Source organism: Lepisosteus platostomus, chromosome 17 (assembly GCF_059453375.1).
Source record: "Lepisosteus platostomus isolate fLepPlt1 chromosome 17, fLepPlt1.hap1, whole genome shotgun sequence".
NCBI lineage: Eukaryota > Metazoa > Chordata > Actinopteri > Semionotiformes > Lepisosteidae > Lepisosteus > Lepisosteus platostomus.
In genome coordinates this window covers 22,210,593-22,230,927 of record NC_142627.1, presented here as the reverse complement: position 1 = coordinate 22,230,927, position 20,335 = coordinate 22,210,593, and the positions used below count along the sequence as shown (strand labels likewise).

The following is a 20,335-nucleotide window of genomic DNA, read 5'->3' as shown; positions in this document are numbered from 1 at the left end:
AATGCCTAACATGACCTAAACACCACAAGGGGACTGATAGTCCCTGGAAAATAAATGATCAATTATTTATGTTCAGTCCTTTGCGGGCAGACCTTAATTTAAAGTGACACTCAAGAACTGTGCTATGTTCATACTTGTGACACTAACTGGACTTGGACAATTGGACAAACGAAATCCCGAGACAGGTGATGAGGTTGTTCTGTAGTTCCCAGATCCAGACAGCAGAAAGGTTGCTGGATTTTTAGATATTCAGAATTTAATATGCGTCTGCAAAGGACAACACATTTGGAAACTTTTTTGGTGTTGATTTATTCCCCCGTCCAATTGTTCATTAAACTTGACTTTTTATCCTTTCAGCACACTTCATCTTATTGTTGTACACTGTGGTGAATGAAAGGGTTCATATACACCTGTGTAATACTGATATTTTTACTCACTTGTCAAGAACCACAAGCGCTTTCATATGATTTAGATGTTTTGTGGCAATTTTAAATGTTTGACTGCAAAGCCTTCTCTATCTATCAAAATGTTAAACCAGCATGGTTATGAAATAGGTCTATTGTTTTAGCTCCTAAAAAGAAACAAAGAAGCAGATGCAAATTACAAAACAAATGTGTATGTGGGAGGTCAAGAAGGTGGTGGGAGAAGATTTAGGGGGGTCGTCATTTTCATTTTCTGTGTTAAGCCAAGTCCTAGATTTGCACCCCGGCTAACAATTTAGTTGGATTAGTGATCTTTTTTTTATTGAAAGTGACCCTTAATGACCAGACATAATTGTTTATAAATGTCATTTGTATGTAAATCTCTTGTCCGATTAGAATCCACTCAGTGTGCTTTTATTGTTATTGTCATTATTATTATTAAAAAAGTTGCTCCTGGAGAAAAAGATTACCAAGCCATTAAACATGTTGTCTGACCCATTAACTGACAAAAACCTATTAAGGGCTTAAAAATGAAATTACATACTGTACATTGAAAAACGCCTGACAGCACTAAAGCACCACAGATGATGATGTCCAGGTTAAGATCTGTATCATTTTCATTGTTACATTTGAAAAATAATCAGACCTCACTGTGAAGTAATACAGCATATTGGTCTGAAAGAGAGAATGAAAAGAGAATCTCATTGGTTCCATCTTTTCTTTGGGAAGAATTCCGATTTGTTTTTCAAGTAGAAGACGAACGCTTCGTGCAACACCCTTTGCCTTTTTATTTAAAAACAAGAAAACAGCCCAAAGTTGGATCATCACCATCGCTTACAGTCGAATGCAGAGCCGCGGTTCTTTGATTTATTTTACCTTGTTTCCTTTATCTGTTTCTTTGATTGACGTTGCCAAGTCGAGCAAGAAGAAATCGGCAAACCGCCACTTAACAAATTAATTACAGCGGACAATATAAGCTGCTGGTTGCCAATACAGGGGCCTGCGGCCCATTGTGTGCTGGCTGATAATGGGCATCTGTAATGACTGGTAGCTGCACAATAGGCTTACTCATGTGTGCAGCTATCTGGGGTGAAGCTGCCCCGCCCACCGAAAAGACAGCAACAGTTTGTGCTGCGCACTCCCAGCAGCTGGGCCTCATCATTGGAAGCAGATAGATCCTGTTCACGAGACAAAACAGTTTGGCTTTACTGTCCTCGTAGCCCAGATAGAGACACACCAGGAGCATATGGTCTTTTCAAGGCATCCACTGCGTCTAGAAACGTGTTGAATAAGAAACTCATCTAATACCCCCCAACCCCACCATTCCCTGGTGTGTGTATTCCCAAGACACCTCAATCTGCGCCATTGATTTGCTAATCTAGATCTATTCTGTGCAAGTGTGCGTGTGTGTGTGAGTGGGCGGGAGAGTGTACACACTGCGTATGTGTGAAACAGACCGAGAAAACAGACTGGCCTATATTTCAAGCCTAATGATTGTTAATTGAGGTAATGAATAGAAACCTTGAGGGGCCTATTGCCCCAGCCTGGTAAATTTTAACAAAACTATTAATTACTGGAAGGAGAGGTGAAGTGCTTCTGACACAAGTCAGCAAGAGACAGACCAACTGGTGCCATATTGTCACAAGGGAAAATTTGAATGTAATTGGCTTTAGTGTCTTTCTTCCAGGAAAAAAAAAAAGGGAAGAACTAAAAGGTCAAGCTTTTGAACCCTCGAAGGCCTTTGACCACTTTGCAACCTGTTGCTCTGCACTTCTAGACACGAGGCACGGATTTCGGCACCAGCACAAACTTCCATCTGCGGATTTGCTTTGACGTTTAATTTTTCTGTCTCTACCAGATTTACAACATTATACAGACAGAATGCAACATTATTTCTCTCGTTGTTTTAGAAAATCTATTATTTGGACTGGATACATACCCGCCATAACAGGAAATACAGATGGACTCTGAATGTATTTAATATTCTTACTATTTTACCATTTTCACGTTACATTCCTAGAATTGATCGTCATGCATTCCTCTTTTCCAGTGCCTTTACAGTAGTTTTCTAATATTGTGTTATATAAGAACTACATCTTGCAACATTACCACATACAGCATTACTGCGCACAGACAGAGGCCATTCAATTGTGTGACTCGTAAAGGTAATTTTGTGAACCTACTTGTCAGTATTTATGCATTTTTCTTTCCCATTAATTGTTTATGTCTATTTCCTTTTTCCTCTTTGGTTTTTGTTGTGAATGTGTGGAATAGGTTGTGAATCACCACTTCAAAGTGTCATGACTCCAAGCTCAAAAGCAACAGAATGTGAAAACTGTGAAGGGGTCTGAAATCTTTTACAAGGCACTGTAGATGGCCTATAGTTTTCTATAGGAAAGTCTCCATCCAGTATAGACACCAACATAAAACATCTAATATAGAAAACTCAATTTAATAAGGGACACCTACTAAATATAAACTAATAACAATTACTGTACAGTATAGCCTAGTATACTACAATTTATATTGCTTATAACCATACAGTGTACAGTATATTGTAATACAGTAAATTAAGGTGAATGATTTCTGTATAAATTCCTTTTTTTATTTTAGATTTTTTCCAAACTGTTCCAAACTTTCTTAACAAGACTGGGAAGACCTAACACAATCTTAAAAATCAAGCATGAGAAAAACAATTCCCAAGTGCGGGAAAACATTTTGTATGGATTGTTGATGGAAAATATCAAAAACAATCAGCTGGTTAATTCCTCTGTTATTTCAACAGACTAAGGAACCGACATTCACATTGCAATTGATTAAATTCACATTATTCAAAATAAAAAGCAATATAACATTAATATCGAATTAGTTATGAATTGGAATTTTATATAAAAGGCTTCCTCTATTGTTCCTGAAATAATGTAATAAATCATGTTCATGTTCGTTTTGAAAATGCGTTTATTAAATAAGAGAAAATAAACCACATTAAAATAAGCGAATCGCTGTACCTTTGGAAGAGAACTACATGATCATAACAATATTAGATTTTAAGATCACTCTTATTTTTCTGTCGCTACACAATTATGTACTACTTAAAGGAATAAGATAAAAAGCATAGGCTAACATTTTGTAAACGGAGATCTAGTAAATGTTTCATGATTTGGTGTAAAGGTGCCCATGGTAATTTAACTGATATTGTTCAATGATTTCACAAGTTAGATTTCTTGGACCGACTGTCCATCCTCACGTTTGACTACAATTCCCCCAGCGGGCGTCACTGCGCTTAGGATCAATAGCGCCCCCTGTCATTCAATGTCTGTAAGATATGCTTTGGAAGACAAGTGAAAGCGTTTCAGCGATTACAAACCCTCTGGTATGACGTTCACCCTCTGAGAGGCGAGGCATAAAAAAATGTATTTTAGCCATGTGCAAAACTGTCGCACAGCATGGTTTATCGCATGCAGTTTAAGAGCTCGTGCGGACGGCCTCGCCGACGCGGACGCGTTCGTGACGTCATCAAGCCGAGCCGGCCGCGGGTTGGCTCTCAGGAGACCTTTAACTTCAGTCATCGCGAGGAAGACGGAAGTGTTCAAGTTTGGGACGTCGCGCCTGCCAGGACTTGAGAATAACGAGTGTACAGGTAAGGATAAATATGGTTGAAGATTGTACGCAATCGCTATGTAATGTTCTTGGAGCCTAGGAAGGAACGAGCCTACCTTCTGTAGCCTCAGTTTTCGGAAGGGCAGGAATGAATAGACGTTGCTAATGATCGAATTGACGTTGGCGTGTGCATTTCTTCGCAGTAAAACGAGTGAAATATTTTCTAAACAGGTTTGTTTTTATTATTTTGTTCAAGCATTAATACTTATTAATAATGTGAGTATTTTAAGCGTATCCTGTATGGAATGAAATACGGCATACATATGCACAGCTGTAATATACAGCATAATATGGTAGTTATTATTAAAGACGATGTATTAACTCTGAGAAGGTTTCACAGTTTTGAAGTGACAGGAGTTCCTTGTCGAATGTGGCCCACTAATTCCTTTCCTTGCTGAAGCGTTCCTTCCTGGCAATACGATTAGAAATCAAAGGCAGGAAAACCAGATCTTGATGATAATGTTGAATCCAAACGGAAAATGTCGCAGCGACCAATATGTATGAAATGTCTTGTCTTGTGTCTTTCTTTTAAGGAAGATATATTAACATGGCGGGCAGTGTTTAAACCCGGGATGACACGTCAGTATGTACCTTTCACTCCGGAAACATGAGGGTGCCGAAGTTCGCCAGCGCGTTCCTCTTCGTCGCCTGTGTCGTGGCCTACCTGACGTATGTCAAGCGGCATGTGGACCTCGCCAAGCCCTCGCTGTTCCAGGAGCCCCCCGGCTTCAGGAGCGGCGAGCGTGAGGGGTGCCAGCCGGCCTCGGGGGACCTCAATCACAGCAGCCTCCAGTATGGGATCATGTTCGACGCGGGGAGCACTGGAACCAGGATTCATGTCTTCCAGTTTGTGCAGGAAGTAAATGGTACAGTAGGTCACTGGCGTCGCCGCCAGATTTCTGTATTCTGAAAAGCAGTAGAGTTGTTTGCAAGTTTCATTGAGTGATCTATATAGCATTCCAGTGGGATACTTCTGTTTTTTTTCTCACTGTAAAGGTCTGTCATGTTAGTGTAGACGATTTGCCTTGGTACCTGTGAAAAATGATACATTGAAATTGGTGCTTTAATAATAGTGTATAGGGCTGGGTCAGTGGTCTGCCTTGTCGTGCTGCTGCTCTGGGGTCAATGCCCATGGTGCTGTTTTTAGGTTACTTACAAACTGTCCCTGCTGTGATGTGATACCTACTTCAAGATAACCAGAAAAGGAGAACGCTGCATTATTTTCAGGTCTAAAAAAATAGGTTAGTGTGAAACAAAATCTTTATTGGTGCAATCTCATCCGTCCTTCAGATGAGATGTAAAACCGAGGTCCTGACTCTCTGTGGTCATTAAAAATCCCAGGGCGCTTCTCGAAAAGAGTAGGGGTGTAACCCCGGCGTCCTGGCCAAAGTTTCCCTTGGCCTTAACCAGTCATGGCCTCCTAATAATCCCCATCTCTGAACTGGCTTCATTACTCTGCTCTCCTCCCCACTGAGAGCTGATGTGTGGTGAGCGTTCTGGCGCACTATGGCTGCTGTCGCATCATCCAGGTGGGGCTGCACACTGGTGGTGGTGGAGGGGATCCCCATTACCTGTAAAGCGCTTTGAGTGGAGTGTCCAGAAAAGCGCTATATAAGTGTAAGCAATTATTATTATTACAATAATAATAATAGTTCCGGTGTGGCATCATTTTTGTGGTGTGTAGCCACTCTGCAGTTCTGCAAATGCATAATCTCTCTTGATATTGTTAAAGGATACACTAAAGGTTTAAATTCTTATTATCCGAGGTAAATTGTAAAGTTATTTTGGATCTTTAGTATCAGTTTTAAACTGGATCTAAGGACAATAATAAAGCAAGATCTTTTTTTTCTCTTAGGTTCTTAGATTTAACTTTGTTTGCACTCTTCCAATACAAGTGAGAGACATGGCAAATGAATGTTGGTGGCACCAACACATTAACTTACCAGATCGCATGGCCTTGAGGATCAGGGTAGTTATCATATTGAAATATTAAGCTAAATCACATAAGTGCTGCTTTGGCTTTAATGTTAAATCTGTGATTGTCATATTCCCGTGTCCTTTAAGGTCCTGGGCTGCCATCTGTACATTCAAGTAGTTAAATCCCTGGAATTTTGTGGTCACTGTTTTGTGAACGGTAAGCCACAGGCTCTCACATGGCATGAGAGTACTGGCTCTGATCAGGCGTCCCTTAGACCTAGCACACTCTTCGCAGCGCATAGAGGGATTATGGAGGCAACCAGCATTTTGCATTTAAATGCTGAAAAAGGCAAAGGCTGATTAACAGACTTAAAATAGATGAACCTGTATCCTGCAGTCTATCCTGTATCGTCATTCTTTGTAGGTTTCTGGTTTAACTGGTATTTCCAGAAGTAAGGAGAGGTCTGTATGTAAAAAGGATATAATATTATGTTGTTAACAAGTAAGAATGCAAGAATTGTTGCCATTCTGGTCCTTTGTGCTTGTTTGCTAGTTCACTAACTTAGTTAATACAAAATGTAATTGAGCTGTTTCTTGCCGTTCTAGACACCATTAGCTGTTTCACTTCAAATAGAAAAATGGAATTTCCAATGAAGTTTGTATTCAATACCCAAGTTATGTCAGTTATCAACTCTTCTTATCACCTCAGCTGAGAAAGAGCTGGGGCAAGTTAGGATTTGTGCACACAGTGCTCTGACTTACTTACCTGTGAGAGCTTTTACAGCTCTTATCATGCTACAGTTTCCACACAGTCCTGCAGGAGTTTGTGCTCTGCAAGCGCAGCAGTGCATCTTTAGATAAAATCGCTGCCAGCTTGCAGGTGCCTTGCAGGTCCCCATGAGTGGCTAGTACTGTATGTCAGACCCTGTCAAGCCCATCCTACTCTTCCAGGGACCGGGCTGGTGTGCAGTGTTCCCAAGACATCCAGATATTGACAGACATGAGCTGGGAATGACTGTCCTTTAGTCAGAGTTAGAAGGGTATGGGAGGGAGTTATAAACCTCAGTGCATTGGGTTTTAATATAATGTCAGGACAGTGTGCCTGACCAGAGGTCTTCATTTTTCAGCCTTTCTATTCAAGCCTATACAAATTGTACTATTTGGACCGTGTAAAAAAAAAGTCAGCATGGCAGAGGCCCTTCTACTGAGCTCACTCACATTGTTGACTCTCTGCAGGGCCCTTGAGCAATTATGGATCAGCTGAAATGAACACTTGCCGTGTTCTTTTGTTTTTGTGTGGCAGAGGCTCCCAAACTGGCCCATGAAACTTTCAGAGCAATAAAACCAGGGCTGTCTGCTTATGCTGATGACCCGGACAAGGTAATGCAACCTCTGGTTTGCCTGCAGTGTTCTCCAGTGTTATTGACTTGATTAGAAGTTAAAATGATTTTTAATGAGTTAAGGCAGCCCTTTACAGATGGATAATAGTAACACAGTAACATAGTAACAGAATGCTAAAAAGCAATAGTTACAGTACATTGCTAAATATATACCAACCTATAAAATCTATCGGTTTTGAGTTATTCTGAAATGTATGCTAAGGACAACAAAGATTTTTTTCTTTTATTTTGGCATTTATTAGGGTACAGTGAGGGTGACGCCTAAGTAATAAATTATCTTTTTTAACTTGCTGAGTGTTCTCTTTGGACAGTATAATGAAGGGTGTTGTTTTGGCATTTGAGAGTGGTGAGTGCTATTTTTGGCTAATCCGCAGTGTACAGCTGGGCTCCAGGAGCTGCTGGAAGTGGCTAAAAGCAGCGTTCCCTGCGTCCTGTGGAAAAGCACTCCTTTGGCACTGAAGGCAACAGCTGGGCTGCGTCTGCTTCCTGGAGAAAAGGCCACCCACCTGCTGGATAAGGTGGGGCCTCTCACACCCTCGCTCTTAATATGCCTTTCTGTTTCAGTTGCTACTTTTAGACTGTTAGTCATTGAGTCAATTGCAACAAACCAGGAGCAGCATACTAACTTGGGATGACCCTGTGGTTAGTACACAGCCCTCTTCTGTACTTAACATATTTTCAGTTGCAACAAATCCAAGGTAACAGCTGCTGCCCTCTAGAGTGCAGCTCGTGCTGCTGCAGACGAAACAGTTCTGTACTGGACTAAGCAGAATGCTGAAGCACAAGGGGACGTGTAGTGTAGTAGCAGCTTATTAGTGAAATAATATTGTTAATAAATAATGATTTAAAGCATCAGTCGCTGTGAAATTTATTGTAATAATCAATTAATTAAAATTGCGTTCTTGCTAATCACAGTTCAGTAGACCTCATGTCCTAATCATGAAGGAAGGTACAGTATCATCAGCCCTTGAGATACTAATGCACATAGAGCATGAAATATGCCATAGCGAGCTTTAAAATATGTATTCTGTGGAGGTAAGCAAACTGAAGGTAAGGTAAATGTTTATAATTGAAAGGGACATGACTCTTTAGTGTGTTCAGCATTTGCTAGCTCTCACTTAGACAAGCAAAATGCTGTTGTAAACTTCCAAAAGCACTGTCAATGTGGGTAAATGGTGCTCTGGTGTACTTTCATGTTGTCTCCTCCACTCATTCACTAAAAAGAATCATGATCAAAAAGTGTATGGCTAAAAAAAAAGTTCCAGTAACTTAATTTCAGTAATTAATTGTCCTTAAACTGTAGTGGCCCAACTACCCTGATTCACAGACATAAATTAGAAAAACTCACAAAGTGGAACAAGGGAGCACATGAAGAGCATAAGGTTTACCTTTATAGAATTGTGTGGACATAAATATAGCCTATAATAAAAACACATTAACAGTGAGTACTCTTAACAGTGAGACATCTAAAGTGTCTCAGTATGTCTCTGTATCATTTATCAATGAAAAATTGTGCTTCATGGTCTCATTCAAACCCACAGCAACATTTGTGTTGCCTTGAAATTTAATAGAATATCACACGGGTAACTGGGTGCCCTCATCTGGATTATTTTAACAGATTTCTGTGTTAAAAGCTAACATTAATTTCTCAGGAACATTCAGTTATATGTATATGACAACTTGATAATTATATATTAATGTTGGACCACATATTATCTTACTGGTCTGAATAATTAAAGTATTCTGAATCAGAGCCATCTTTAGTTACTGCTTGAACAGCAGCCCAGTCCCCAGTCCCCAGTCCCCCAGTCCCCAGTCCCCAGTCCCCCAGTCCCCCAGTCCCCCAGTCCCCCAGTCCCCCAGTCCCCCAGTCCCCCAGTCCCCCAGTCCCCCAGTCCCCCAGTCCCCAGTCCCCAGTCCCCAGTCCTGTACTAAAAACAGGATCAGCTGGTCTCCAGCTTTGTTCTGCTGGATTGTTCACAACTGGGGATGATCCCTAGATAGTACTATACTAGCTAATACTCTTACTGTACAATACTGAACGTTGTGTACCAGTAAAATCTCTACTTTTTAAGAGTCAAGTGCCCCATACAGTCCTCTCTGTTCCAGTTAAAGAAAGACTGGGCTTTCAGATCTATACAAGTATGAAGTTCCCCTTTGTTGCTTAATTACATGTGAAACTGACATTCTGTCTTTCTATTTTGGTGGGTCTGTGCACGAAACAGTAAGATTGATGAAAACTGTGCTTTGACCACTTTCTTTGTTTCCAAAGGTGAGAGAAACCTTCAAAGCATCACCCTTTCTGACCGGAGAAGACAGCGTGTCCATAATGGATGGCATTCATGAAGGTACAAGTTACTTAAGCTCGTGTGCCTAATACATACTCATTCAGGGACATGTTGTTCTTGCAAATGGTGATGTAGTCTTGATAGTGTTAAGGAACACTTTGCAGCTCATCCTCGTGGGTTTTCTGGTTCTAGTGACATATATTTACAAAGATCTAAAGATGTCATTTTGATAAACCTGACTATGTGCTTGTCTCAGTGCATCCTAGAGTTACTGTTCTGTTGATGCTGGGTTAATTAGGTGGACAGGAAAGTCCACCTTTGTGCATGTATATAGCATGGATAACTACAGTAGTAATCACCTGAACAAATTAGTCACAGATCTTATTTATAGCTCTTGACCCACTTTGTTGCAAACTACATTTGATAAAGTTGGGAAAAATACATAATGTATGAAGGTGATTTCAGTAAGAATGCTGAAGCTTAATGGCTTTAATGAACATCTCATTACAGGTATTTCAGCATGGATAACTGTCAACTTTTTGATAGGTAAGCTGTTCTTTATTATTAAATATTTGATTCCTTCTTTTTCATGACATCCTGAATAAGCTCTACATTACCTTAGTATTATAACAAAAACGTTGGAAACCTTTTAACTTTTTTTTTTCTTTTGATTTACTTGAATCGGAAACTGTTTGAATTAGCCACATTTGTCATCAGCTCTTTAATATCACTGTCATATATTTAACACTGTTCTAAGGCCTCACCAAACCCCTCGCAATGGTTTAAAACCACCAAGAGATCTTGTTCATTTCTTGGTGTCATAGTTTCAGGAGACGAGAGTTAACTGCCTTGGCTTTCTCAGGACACTAAACGCTGCGCTCGAACGGTCATCACCATAACCTTAAACCTTCAAGGGGACAGACTGGCTGACTAGACAGACACCCCTGTGGTGTTTGATTGTGAAACTACATCCGTTTGAGCCAGTGATTAAACTGCAGTCTTGTAAGTCTTATTTTCGTCTCGGCAACAGTAAGTGTTTTTTGACGAAGATGTTGTTATACTAACAAATATAAAGTGGTGAGCTGATATAATAAATGAGGGGGGAGGAGGTTTATTAATCAGGTTTTGTAGATGAACCAAAGCGCCCGACCCCTCTGTCACGGTCTCCGCCCTGTCGGCACATGGGTCCAGCTGCCGGGAGGGCGGGAGAGGAGGGCGTCGGGCCTGCGGTGCTCAGCCGGTCGGTGCTGAGGTGAGCGGTGAGCGTCTGTGTCCCACAGGAAGCTTCCACGACCCCGAGAAGCGCACGGTGGGGATGCTGGATCTGGGAGGAGGCTCGACCCAGATCACCTTCTCCCCACGAGATGAGGCAAGTCCCATTCCGAGCAGAGCTGCTGAACGCGTGACCTGTCAGGGCACCTTCATATCAGTCCTTAAATATTAGATGAATCTTAAATTCTGACAACGTTTACCTGTGAGGCATTCTTATCAAAGTGGACCGGGCTTTAACAGGAGGATTCACAGGAGGAGTTCTGTGTCACCTTCCCAAGAGCCTACATGTAAAAAAAATACTGTGCGCTTCAAGTTAAAATTCATGGAAAGAATAGATCTTCATTTTCCTGCAGTGGTGTGGCATGTGTCTGTCAAGCTCAGATGTATTTGGAAGTTGGTAGTTGTGAGAAACAAGCTAGTGAGTGGAAAAACTGGTTGTTGTTTTTTTGGAGATTGGAGATACCTATAGAATCCTGCAGCTCAGCAGGTTAACAAATTGATGTACTCTTATTTCTCCCCAGAAAACAATCCAGACCTCTCCTGTTGGTTACATTACATCATTCCAGATGTTTAATAGCACCTATACACTCTACTCCCATAGGTAGGTGGCATTTCATCTTCAGAACTGGCTATGTGAGTACAGAAGGGTACTGAGGAAAATACTGGGCTTTGAATAGAAAAAATATTAGGTTTTGGAAGAACTTACAGACGAGGCAAAATGTGTATGTTAGTTACACTCACTGGCCACACACTTTCTGTCAAACGCACGGCGCTGATAGACAGGGTGGCTGTCCTAAGGAGCACAAGAAAGATTTCCATGTAACTTTCTTGACCAAAACAATCCTCAAGTATCAGTACTATTGGAAATTGACGGGAAATGCATTTCAGTGCCTTAGACCATTACCCAAATCTCAACGTGTTGACGACACTCCTGCTGGAGGAAGTGTTTAATGGGGTCATGAGTATTTCACAGCCCTGTCGGGTAGGGTGACCGTCCCATTATAGCCCATGGTTTCCAGTTGGTTTTCCAATTTCTTGGGCTCAAATCCTCCTGCAAAGGCATAATTTTAAAACACAAGGTCGTCTGCTGAAAAAAGTTCCCACACACTTGAGACCACTATGTCTATGGTTCTGAAATTCCCAAATTGATTTCTTTGATTTTTCTTTTGTAATTTCACTTTTGCTACTTGTGCAAAGGGAGCCCATATAACCCATTAAATACACAGTCTAACAACAAAGTACGGGCACATTCTGATTTTAAAGTGTGTTCTCTATCGCCATATGTTTCAAAGTCACAGAACTTCCTTTCTTTCAGCTACTTGGGTTTAGGTTTAATGTCGGCAAGACTTGCGATTTTAGGAGGAACCGAAGGGCAACCCTGTGAGTATTTTGCTTAACCTTCCTCTGTTAAACACCCTTTAATGAGTAAATTGTTATGTTACCTTTTAATAGAAATATGATTTATCTGGTTGGGAGCTGTTGTTTATTTTATGTAGCTCTTTAAACAACATCCATCAAATGCTCTGAATCCAGATTTGAAGGTTGTTAAATTAGTTTTTACTCTGATTTTATATTACTGATGTTTGATATCTTTCAAGGCTCCCATGCTGGCTGACGTTTCTTCAGTGTGCCAGCAGGTGGCAGTATTTTAGCTCTGCAGATTGCAATACTGCCAAAAGCCAGTAGCAGGACAAACACTTAAAATTGCATTTGTCTTCCCAAATGTTTTCTTCCTTTTGTCACATTTTGCAAGCTTTAATTGTTCATAAATCAAAGTATCAGACTTTAAATATGAAATTTAACTATTTCTATATACAGGAATACCTCATATGTCGGTACTTTCAGCACTGATTGGCAAGGACTTTGCAGCTCTATTTATACCAAGAATCAGTCCTGTTGCCTGATGCTTTGATGATATATATATATACTGTAAGGCAACAGACAGCTGAAACTGTCTGGGAAGTGAATAGAAGGAAACATTCCTGTTATTTCTTAGAAAGTTGGACGTTGGTGTGCTCAACGAATCGAATGTAAAAACAGACTTATAACATGAGTCTTAAACTCACATCCTGCAGGATCTAGTAGTGTATTCTGATTTTTGTTCCATCCAAGATCTTGATTACCAATTTGTCTAATTATTTAACTGCATAATTGTAATACTACATTTTTAACCAAACTCTAAAGTTTTGTATTGGTAACTGTTCCTTCAATCAAGTTAATGTGTTTGGTGTGAGTGAAGTGTTATTTCATCTCTGACCCAGGGAAAAGTGTGGTGTGGACGGCCGAGGAGAGAATGCAGGCTCGCTCTGTGTCCATTATTCTTTTTCTCCTTCTTTCTTGGTCTGCTAGTTTTTTTATCACTAAAGTTTGATAATCGTCCAGTGAAAGCCCTGTTTTCCTTTACATGAATGTCTAAAACCCTAAACCGAACCCAGGACTTAACAATAGGATTAACCATTGTGGTAGTTATTCCAGTGAACATTGATGTAATGTTAAAATAAGTAGTTTAATCAGTAGCACTGGTGACCCAGTACAGAGCCAGGCCTGACAGAGGACCAGGGGTGTTCGGGTTCTTAGCACCGAGCTTTACTGACAAAGTGATGTTTCAACAGTGGAGAAAGACCAGGAACTGGTGAGCCCTTGCTTGGCCCCAGGTTACAGAGGCCAGTGGGAACATGCTGAAGCCGTCTACACAGTGAGGGGTCAGAAGGCAGGTAGGCCGCATGGAACGACATGTGCTGCTAATGTCTGGTGTGTGCAGCACTGCTCCCGCTGAGATCCCATCCCGGTCATCCTGGACTGTCCTGGCCCTGAGCCACACAGCGGATATTGCATCACCCCAGTGGCCAGAAGGGCAGAATGAGCCTCCTTACATTCCACACATTACTTCACGGGATGGAGCTTTGAGTTGTCCTCATGTATCCTTGTCCGCTCACTTGCTGTGTTTTCTTCCATTGGTTTTTCACATTAAATAATAGTTTTCAGACCAAAACAAATGAAATATGGACAAAGAATTTTGAAAAGCACAGGAATGTATGCTGAGAATGAGCTAAGAATAGCTTTCACTTTTTCTATTCTGTTTCAGGAGAACCTATATATGAGTCTTGCCTCCAAAAAGTGGAGAAAATGCTCTATAGAAAAGTGAAAAAAGCAGAAGAGGCATCAAATATGGACTTCTATGCTTTTTCGTATTACTATGATAGAGCTGTGGACGTAGGTTTAATCGGTAAGTACAATGGATTTCAGTCCTTATTTTCTTGTAAGAACTGTTGCCCAAAAGATTTATGTAGAGCTATGAAGTCAAATCCTACAAGAATGTGAGGGAGCAAAATACCCAGACCATGAATTGAAGAACTTTTATATATGCTATAAATGCCCTGATGAATATCCCTGATGCTTTTTTTTTTCTCTGGGCAGATGAAAAGACCGGAGGGAATATCAAGATGAATGATTATATCGAAGCAGCCAAAAGAGGTATGAAAGCAGTTACCATCTTCCTTTGTTATGTATCTATTGCAGCTTTATTAATTTAAGGTTGGTTGTGGGGAATATTCTGTTACATTGAGGAAAATGAATAATGCATGAAAGTGGCTCAAGACACCATTTTAAGAAAAAGTAGTAGTTCAGGTGGGTAGCTGCGTCAGCATGCGTAGGCTGCAAAGGAACAAGTAATAGGTTTATTCCATGCTGAAAAAAAGAAGAAAGAGAACACAACGTTTCGGCCAGGCTCCACGGCCGAAACGTTGTGTTCTCTTTCTTCTTTTTTTCAGCATGGAATAAACCTATTACTTGTTCATTTTAAGAAAAATACACTGAAACCCAAACATTCTGAAGCCATGGGAAACTTTTCTCTCTTAACAATTCTAATGGGAACAAAACACTGTATTGCACCCTTCCAAAGGGATAGGGAGCAACATTAGAAATCAGAAATAGAAAATTAACGTTTTGGCTTTTGTCGTCGTCTTGCCTTTTCAGTGTGCAGTGGTATGGAAGTCGCTGCCAGAGAAAATCCCTTCCTGTGCCTAGATCTGACTTACATATCCGTCCTGCTACAAGAGCTGGGGTTTTCCAAGGAAAACGTTTTTAAGGTGAGGGGCCAAAAAAAGAGATGCGCTGTACAGTACGTGATAGAAATGCATTGTGCCCTGCCGAGTTAAACTCAGGGAAATGTGTGTTCACTTGCAGCTCGCGCGGAAGATTGACAACGTGGAGACCAGCTGGGCTCTGGGCGCTTCTTTCCAGTACACGGCTCAGTCTGTGGAGCGACTCAGAAGTGTGTGAGGACAGCGAGACTGTCTGGGAAGCTGAAGCCGGGAAATAATTGATTGTAATTCACATTATGGTACTTCATTAATAGGGTTCTTTGTGTTTGATGTTTATTTTGGTCCCGTGACTCCACTGTGAAATAAGCTGATTTTTTCCCCAGTGAAGAAGACTAGAAGTCGGCTAATTATTGTATATTGTGTTTTTCCACATCAGTGTCTCAAACAGTTCACAGGTGACAATAGTCACTTATCCCAGGGCCTGTTTAGCTTGAATCTCAAGCCAGCAGTTTCAGAGTTGAGATTAGAGTGTTTTCTTTTTTTATAATGGTTTTAACTGCCAGTTAAACAACACATGCGGACAAACGTTCTTTTCAGCAGAACGGAAGTCAATGTAGTGTAACATAATTACAAATACAGTGTTAATAATGAATCATTCTACATTCAGAGAGCACTGAAAACTTTCCATTCAATTGTGATACCGTAAAAACTTGATTATGATGCTTACCATTTAAAAGGATGTGGGCAGTTGGAAAATAAGCACTGAGTACAGTCATATTAAAAATGTGAATGAGTACTGTTTTCCCGTGCCGTTTTGGGCATCATTGACATTATCGATTGTTTTTTAAATTCTACATATGCAAGTTCCAACTCATTAAACAGAGTGAAGGCTGTGAGGCTTTGAAATGAATTTTTACATGCTTGAGAAGGAAATGTATTAATGTATGTGGTATTTGAATGTATTGGGGAAATATACAGTAGTTAGTATGTCTGAAGTTGTACATACATGTCAGTTTCTGAAAACACAGAAGTTCAGATGTTTCCGTGGTCTCGGAGAGTGATCTCTTTGAGAAGGCCATTTGACTCTACTGGTTTGCTTGGTTGCTAGTAGTCTTCCAAGGATCTCCTTCAGGTGCTTCATGAAAGTCAAGGTGTCAGCTTTGAAAACATGGGTGGGTAGTGCGTTTTAGACTCCCACAACCCTTAGTGTAAAAAAGTGCCTCTTGTTCTCACTTCTAACTAGATTTTTGCTCAGTTTACAGCTGTGCTCTCTGATGAGTGTTTTACCACTGGTTCTGAAGAGGTCTAGTGGGTTGAACATGTTGGTGCCCTTCAGTGTTTTCAGTACTTGAATCGGACTCCCTCTCTCTGCTCAAGTCTTGGAAGTAAGATGTATTGGTCTGTAACTACTTAGTTTGGTTTGTTTTTATGGACTGGCGGTAGCAATTTTCCTGTCAGTGGTTATTTCCCCTCTTGAGTGACTGTTAAGAGTTTTGTTTATAGATTATAAATTATTTGCTTAGGTACAATTGGTAAAATACCTTCAGGCCCTGTAAATATGTTTATCCTGTATTTATCTTATGACTGTAACACTTTTGCCTCTTTTATACTAATACAATTATTTCTTTGCTTCTTTGCCTGATGCATGTTGTTGATTTCTTCCTTGGTGACACATTATGTGAAATATTAAAATTAATATAAGCTATTTCTCTTTCATCATCTAAATGTTCATCTCTGAGATGCTTTACTTAAAACATTACTGTGCTGTTGTAGAACTGAAAAACATTTTTTGACCTCATATGACTTATCTTGTCACTCTATTTGTAATGTTTTTTACCAGAAAATGCAAGTAATTGTTGTCCGATGTAATGAGTCTTACATGTGGCAGTATTTAAATGTCTGATTACTGTACATGTTGATAAAGCACTATTTTGAAACTGAAACATCTACTTTGCAGACCGTGAATATGAATAATAAATGCATTTTAAATGTAATGACAGTGCATTATCTGAAAGAAAATTAAAAGCTTACATTGTTTTGGGTGACTTTGGTTTGCTTTTTCAAATTAAACTTGCTAGATCAAAGCATGAAAACAACCAGCAGTGCTTGTGAAGTCATTTCAGAAAAGTCTCTGGGTTTTGAAGTTTACTAAAGCACCAACAGTAGGATGATTATGGTAGTGATGGTTGCGGTGACTGAAACAAAACTAGTATTGGTCTGACTTAAGCAAAGAAATTTATTAGACAAAACAGTTGATGTTGTGAAGCAGTGGTCTGTATTTCTGATCCTGCACAGCCACAGTCCCTCAATGGGCAGTGAACAGAGATGTGAAAAGCATGTTACTATAAGTAGGATGAATAAAGGCACAGAGCCAGTTATTTCACTCAGAGCTTGGCTGCAATTTGAGTGTTAATATCTTATAAGGAACTTGATCAGAGGTCTTCTGAAACTTTAAATATACCATATAATATAGTCATGTTTACTGGTGTTGCTTGGTCAAAGAGTTTTAAAATCTAGAGTACCTGTATCATTCAGAATCCATAATATCTCAGCTGTACACCAGACAGCATTCTTGTTCCACACTTCCAAGACGTCTAATGATCTCCTGTAAGACTTACTGGTCTATTATTACTTAGACTGGATTCACCACCCTTTTTATGGACTGGCTGGAAGGGGGACTACAAGACAGTGTGGCTCTCCAGGAGGAGGGCAGACAATCCCTTATTATACAATATTTAAGAGCATCTACGTGTGCTCTTACAGTGACACAAGCTTCATCACAAGTGGCAATAAGTTGCTCCTTGAGGAAACTGATCTGGAAGGACACACTGTCCATCTGACTATCAGCCTGCAAGGCTCCAGTCAGTGTAGGCCAGGGATGGACATTCAGTTCTCCAAACTATTTGGATGAGGAACGTTGCCTGCGTTGATGTCCGAATCAGTTTTCGGTTTAGATCTACCTGTAAAACTGGGCTGCAAGGACTGCTGTTCCCCCACCCTGGTGTCAGCCTCTGCCATATAAAGACCCACCACAAACCTTGCATGACTTCACACACCCCCCCATTCCCTTCCACCTCCTCTTCGCACATTCAGTGATGGATTAGGAGAGTGTTTTACAGCAACATGCATATTTCTACACACTTACATAATGGTTTGGGTCAGCTCTGTATTCTTAGTTGCCAGGGACAGCATAAATCAGTTAACTGCCAAGCAAAGAATTTTAATCAGCAGTTGAGACCCTCCAAAGCTGTGAACTCAGGTTCAGTAGGATAACTCTGCTTGTACGAGGGGTACACTCATCCTGCTTGAGTCCTTTTTCTCCCCTCTTTCGCGTTCCCAAGGTGGGAAAGGAACATCATTACTACGGTGCTGATGTTACATGTAAGGGATTTTTAACAAATAGTATTAGGATGACAACGTTAAATATAAAAACAATAATCTACATACCAGTCAGTGCCAATACTTAGCTCTATATTCAAGGCCAGTAGTCACAAGGGCTTTGACACTTCAGAACACTTTTACCGATGGTGTAAAGAAATTGTTTATTACATCCAGTTAATGCAGACACTTATTACCTTCATTAAAAAAAGTGTAGAAGACACTTTGTGAAGGTGAGTTTTTAGCACTTCTACAGTCTGCCAACTGTACTCAACCAAGTTTGAAGGAGAGGTGGTGAAGCACTACCACCCAAAGCTGAACTCAATAGTGGGTGAGCATGATCTTAAAACCTACATCTCACCCGAAATTGTGAAAATGCTTTATTTCAAATTTTAAAAAATACGTATTTAAAAGCTCAAACGGCTGAATCAGTTTCCCCAGTGGAATCGTACTCTTAATTTTTCAGTCAAGATCTGCAAGGACAGCGATCCTCACAGGAAGGCATCACACCACTCCTTCAAACACTGATAACAGGACGTTGCTTGTCTGTTGTTGGCACCACACGCATCCTTGAGCCAGTCTGTGAAGAGCTCGCCATCCTTCCTCAGCACAAGGAACTGCCCCAAGACCACGAAAGCCTAGGAGAGACACCAGGACTTCTCCTTACACGCCCAAATCATGGAAGCAGACATTAACAGTCACACAATAGTTCATGCTTGCAAGCGAGTACTTTTAGCCCAACTATGTGGACCGTTGATACAATCCCTTAGGGGTGTTCCACCACTAGCTTTGCCTTACTTTATCAAACCCTTGCTCTTCCAGTTTCCGTCCCAGGACTTCACCGATCCCCGAGAGGGCGGTCACGGGCTTGTCCCCCATGGGCTCGGCGATGAAGCTCCTGTGCTTCTGGGAGGTGGAGGACATGTCTTCTAGCACACACAGGCTGCACAACAAGAAAACAGCTGGAGATTTCTACTGAGGGGCAGACTCTCATCAAGACAGAAAGGCCCTCACTGGAGGACACATATGGATTACCTCTACAGATAAGAAAGCACCGAAAATGTCCATATGCAACATTGAGCCTCCAAAATAGCTTTAAATTCGCATTCCCAGTCTTTGGCTGCTAACTCAGCAGGAGCAAACTGCATTTCTCCCGTTTTCAGGTCAAAGGCTTTAGCATTTAGACACATATTCAGCATGACAAGTATAAAGACAACGCATGCCTAAAGAATAAAAGTTATCTTTTAAAAAAAGGAATACAAGACGCCTGCCACGGGCTCCACCAAAATGCCGAGGCTGTAGCTCGTGGACTCCCAGTACAGTACTTCACCACCCAGTTCTTCCGAAGATTTCGCTGGATGGCTGGCGTTCCACGTGGATTCCTACATTGTTCTGCAGGGTTAAATATTACACAGCGCGGTTACAAATCCTGGAGCATCTCTTACCTTTTTTTTTTTCTTCTAAGTTTCTCCGCTAGTGTGACGGGAAATCGAACCACGTTCAAGTGTCCTAAAGGCTGTCCCTCCCTCTCAGGGTCCATCTTTTATCGGGACATGTGACCCCCAAAATTAGATCACCTGATTAGTGTTTTTTTTTCCCCACCCGGCCCTCATTGGTTGCGAAGAGATGTGTATATTTACTTGAACGCACTTAAAAAAAAATACACCATTTATCACATCATCAGAAAGGACTGTTTAATCATACAAACTAATCCGAAGCGGGGCACACATGCGCAGATGGGTCAGGTTAAGTTATGCGTATGCATATGGTGAAAAGCAATGCAAAAAAAGGGTATCATTATCATTCATATTTCAGTGGCCCCTCATTTAGTTTGACGTGGTCGGTCAGCATCAGTGGTCTGACAGATAATACCAGCAGGTGCTGCACTCCGTACACGAGCTCGCGGCCGGCTCGCGCAGGACGGGAGAAACCTGAAGGAGCGCGGCGCGCGCCGC

At 40.9% G+C, this 20,335-nt stretch overlaps 2 protein-coding genes across 3 annotated transcripts; one reads left to right on the top strand and one right to left on the bottom strand.

The window, feature by feature from the left end:
- Positions 1-3,912: 3,912 nt before the first annotated feature.
- Positions 3,913-17,047, top strand: entpd6 (ectonucleoside triphosphate diphosphohydrolase 6). 2 transcript variants are annotated; one of them, XM_088610313.1, is made up of 14 exons: positions 3,913-4,062; positions 4,616-4,948; positions 7,303-7,379; positions 7,774-7,917; positions 9,672-9,747; positions 10,198-10,233; positions 10,968-11,056; positions 11,481-11,560; positions 12,275-12,339; positions 13,572-13,673; positions 14,045-14,185; positions 14,377-14,433; positions 14,935-15,047; positions 15,145-17,047. In XM_088610313.1, the coding sequence occupies exons 2-14, from the start codon at positions 4,690-4,692 to the stop codon at positions 15,238-15,240; spliced, it is 1,335 nt and encodes a 444-aa protein (XP_088466439.1). In that variant the 5' UTR covers positions 3,913-4,062; positions 4,616-4,689; the 3' UTR covers positions 15,241-17,047. The 2 variants fall into 2 exon arrangements, with proteins under 2 accessions (XP_088466439.1, XP_088466440.1); XM_088610314.1 differs by having other exon boundaries at positions 3,939-4,062; positions 4,620-4,948.
- Positions 17,048-18,527: 1,480 nt separating this feature from the next.
- Positions 18,528-20,326, bottom strand: LOC148646395 (barrier-to-autointegration factor-like). Its single transcript, XM_088610326.1, has 3 exons — positions 19,826-20,326; positions 19,179-19,323; positions 18,528-19,018 (listed from the first exon to the last, which is right to left on the bottom strand). Exons 1-3 carry the CDS (start codon positions 19,918-19,920, stop codon positions 18,872-18,874), a joined length of 387 nt encoding a protein of 128 aa, XP_088466452.1. The 5' UTR covers positions 19,921-20,326; the 3' UTR covers positions 18,528-18,871.
- Between the last annotated feature and the right edge of the window lie 9 nt (positions 20,327-20,335).

Excerpts from the sequence above, each read along its gene's own strand:
- LOC148646395 (XM_088610326.1), bottom strand. The coding sequence starts at position 19,920 with ATGGACCCTGAGAGGGAGGGACAGCCTTTAGGACACTTGAACGTGGTT. Across the intron at positions 19,324-19,825 it reads CTTAGAAGAAAAAAAAAAAG|CCTGTGTGTGCTAGAAGACA; the intron begins GTAAGAGATGCT and ends CTTGTTGTGCAG. Across the intron at positions 19,019-19,178 it reads AAGAGCAAGGGTTTGATAAA|GCTTTCGTGGTCTTGGGGCA; the intron begins GTAAGGCAAAGC and ends TGTCTCTCCTAG.
- entpd6 (XM_088610313.1), top strand. The coding sequence starts at position 4,690 with ATGAGGGTGCCGAAGTTCGCCAGCGCGTTCCTCTTCGTCGCCTGTGTC. Across the intron at positions 7,380-7,773 it reads ATGCTGATGACCCGGACAAG|TGTACAGCTGGGCTCCAGGA; the intron begins GTAATGCAACCT and ends GCTAATCCGCAG. Across the intron at positions 12,340-13,571 it reads AGGAACCGAAGGGCAACCCT|TGGAGAAAGACCAGGAACTG; the intron begins GTGAGTATTTTG and ends ATGTTTCAACAG.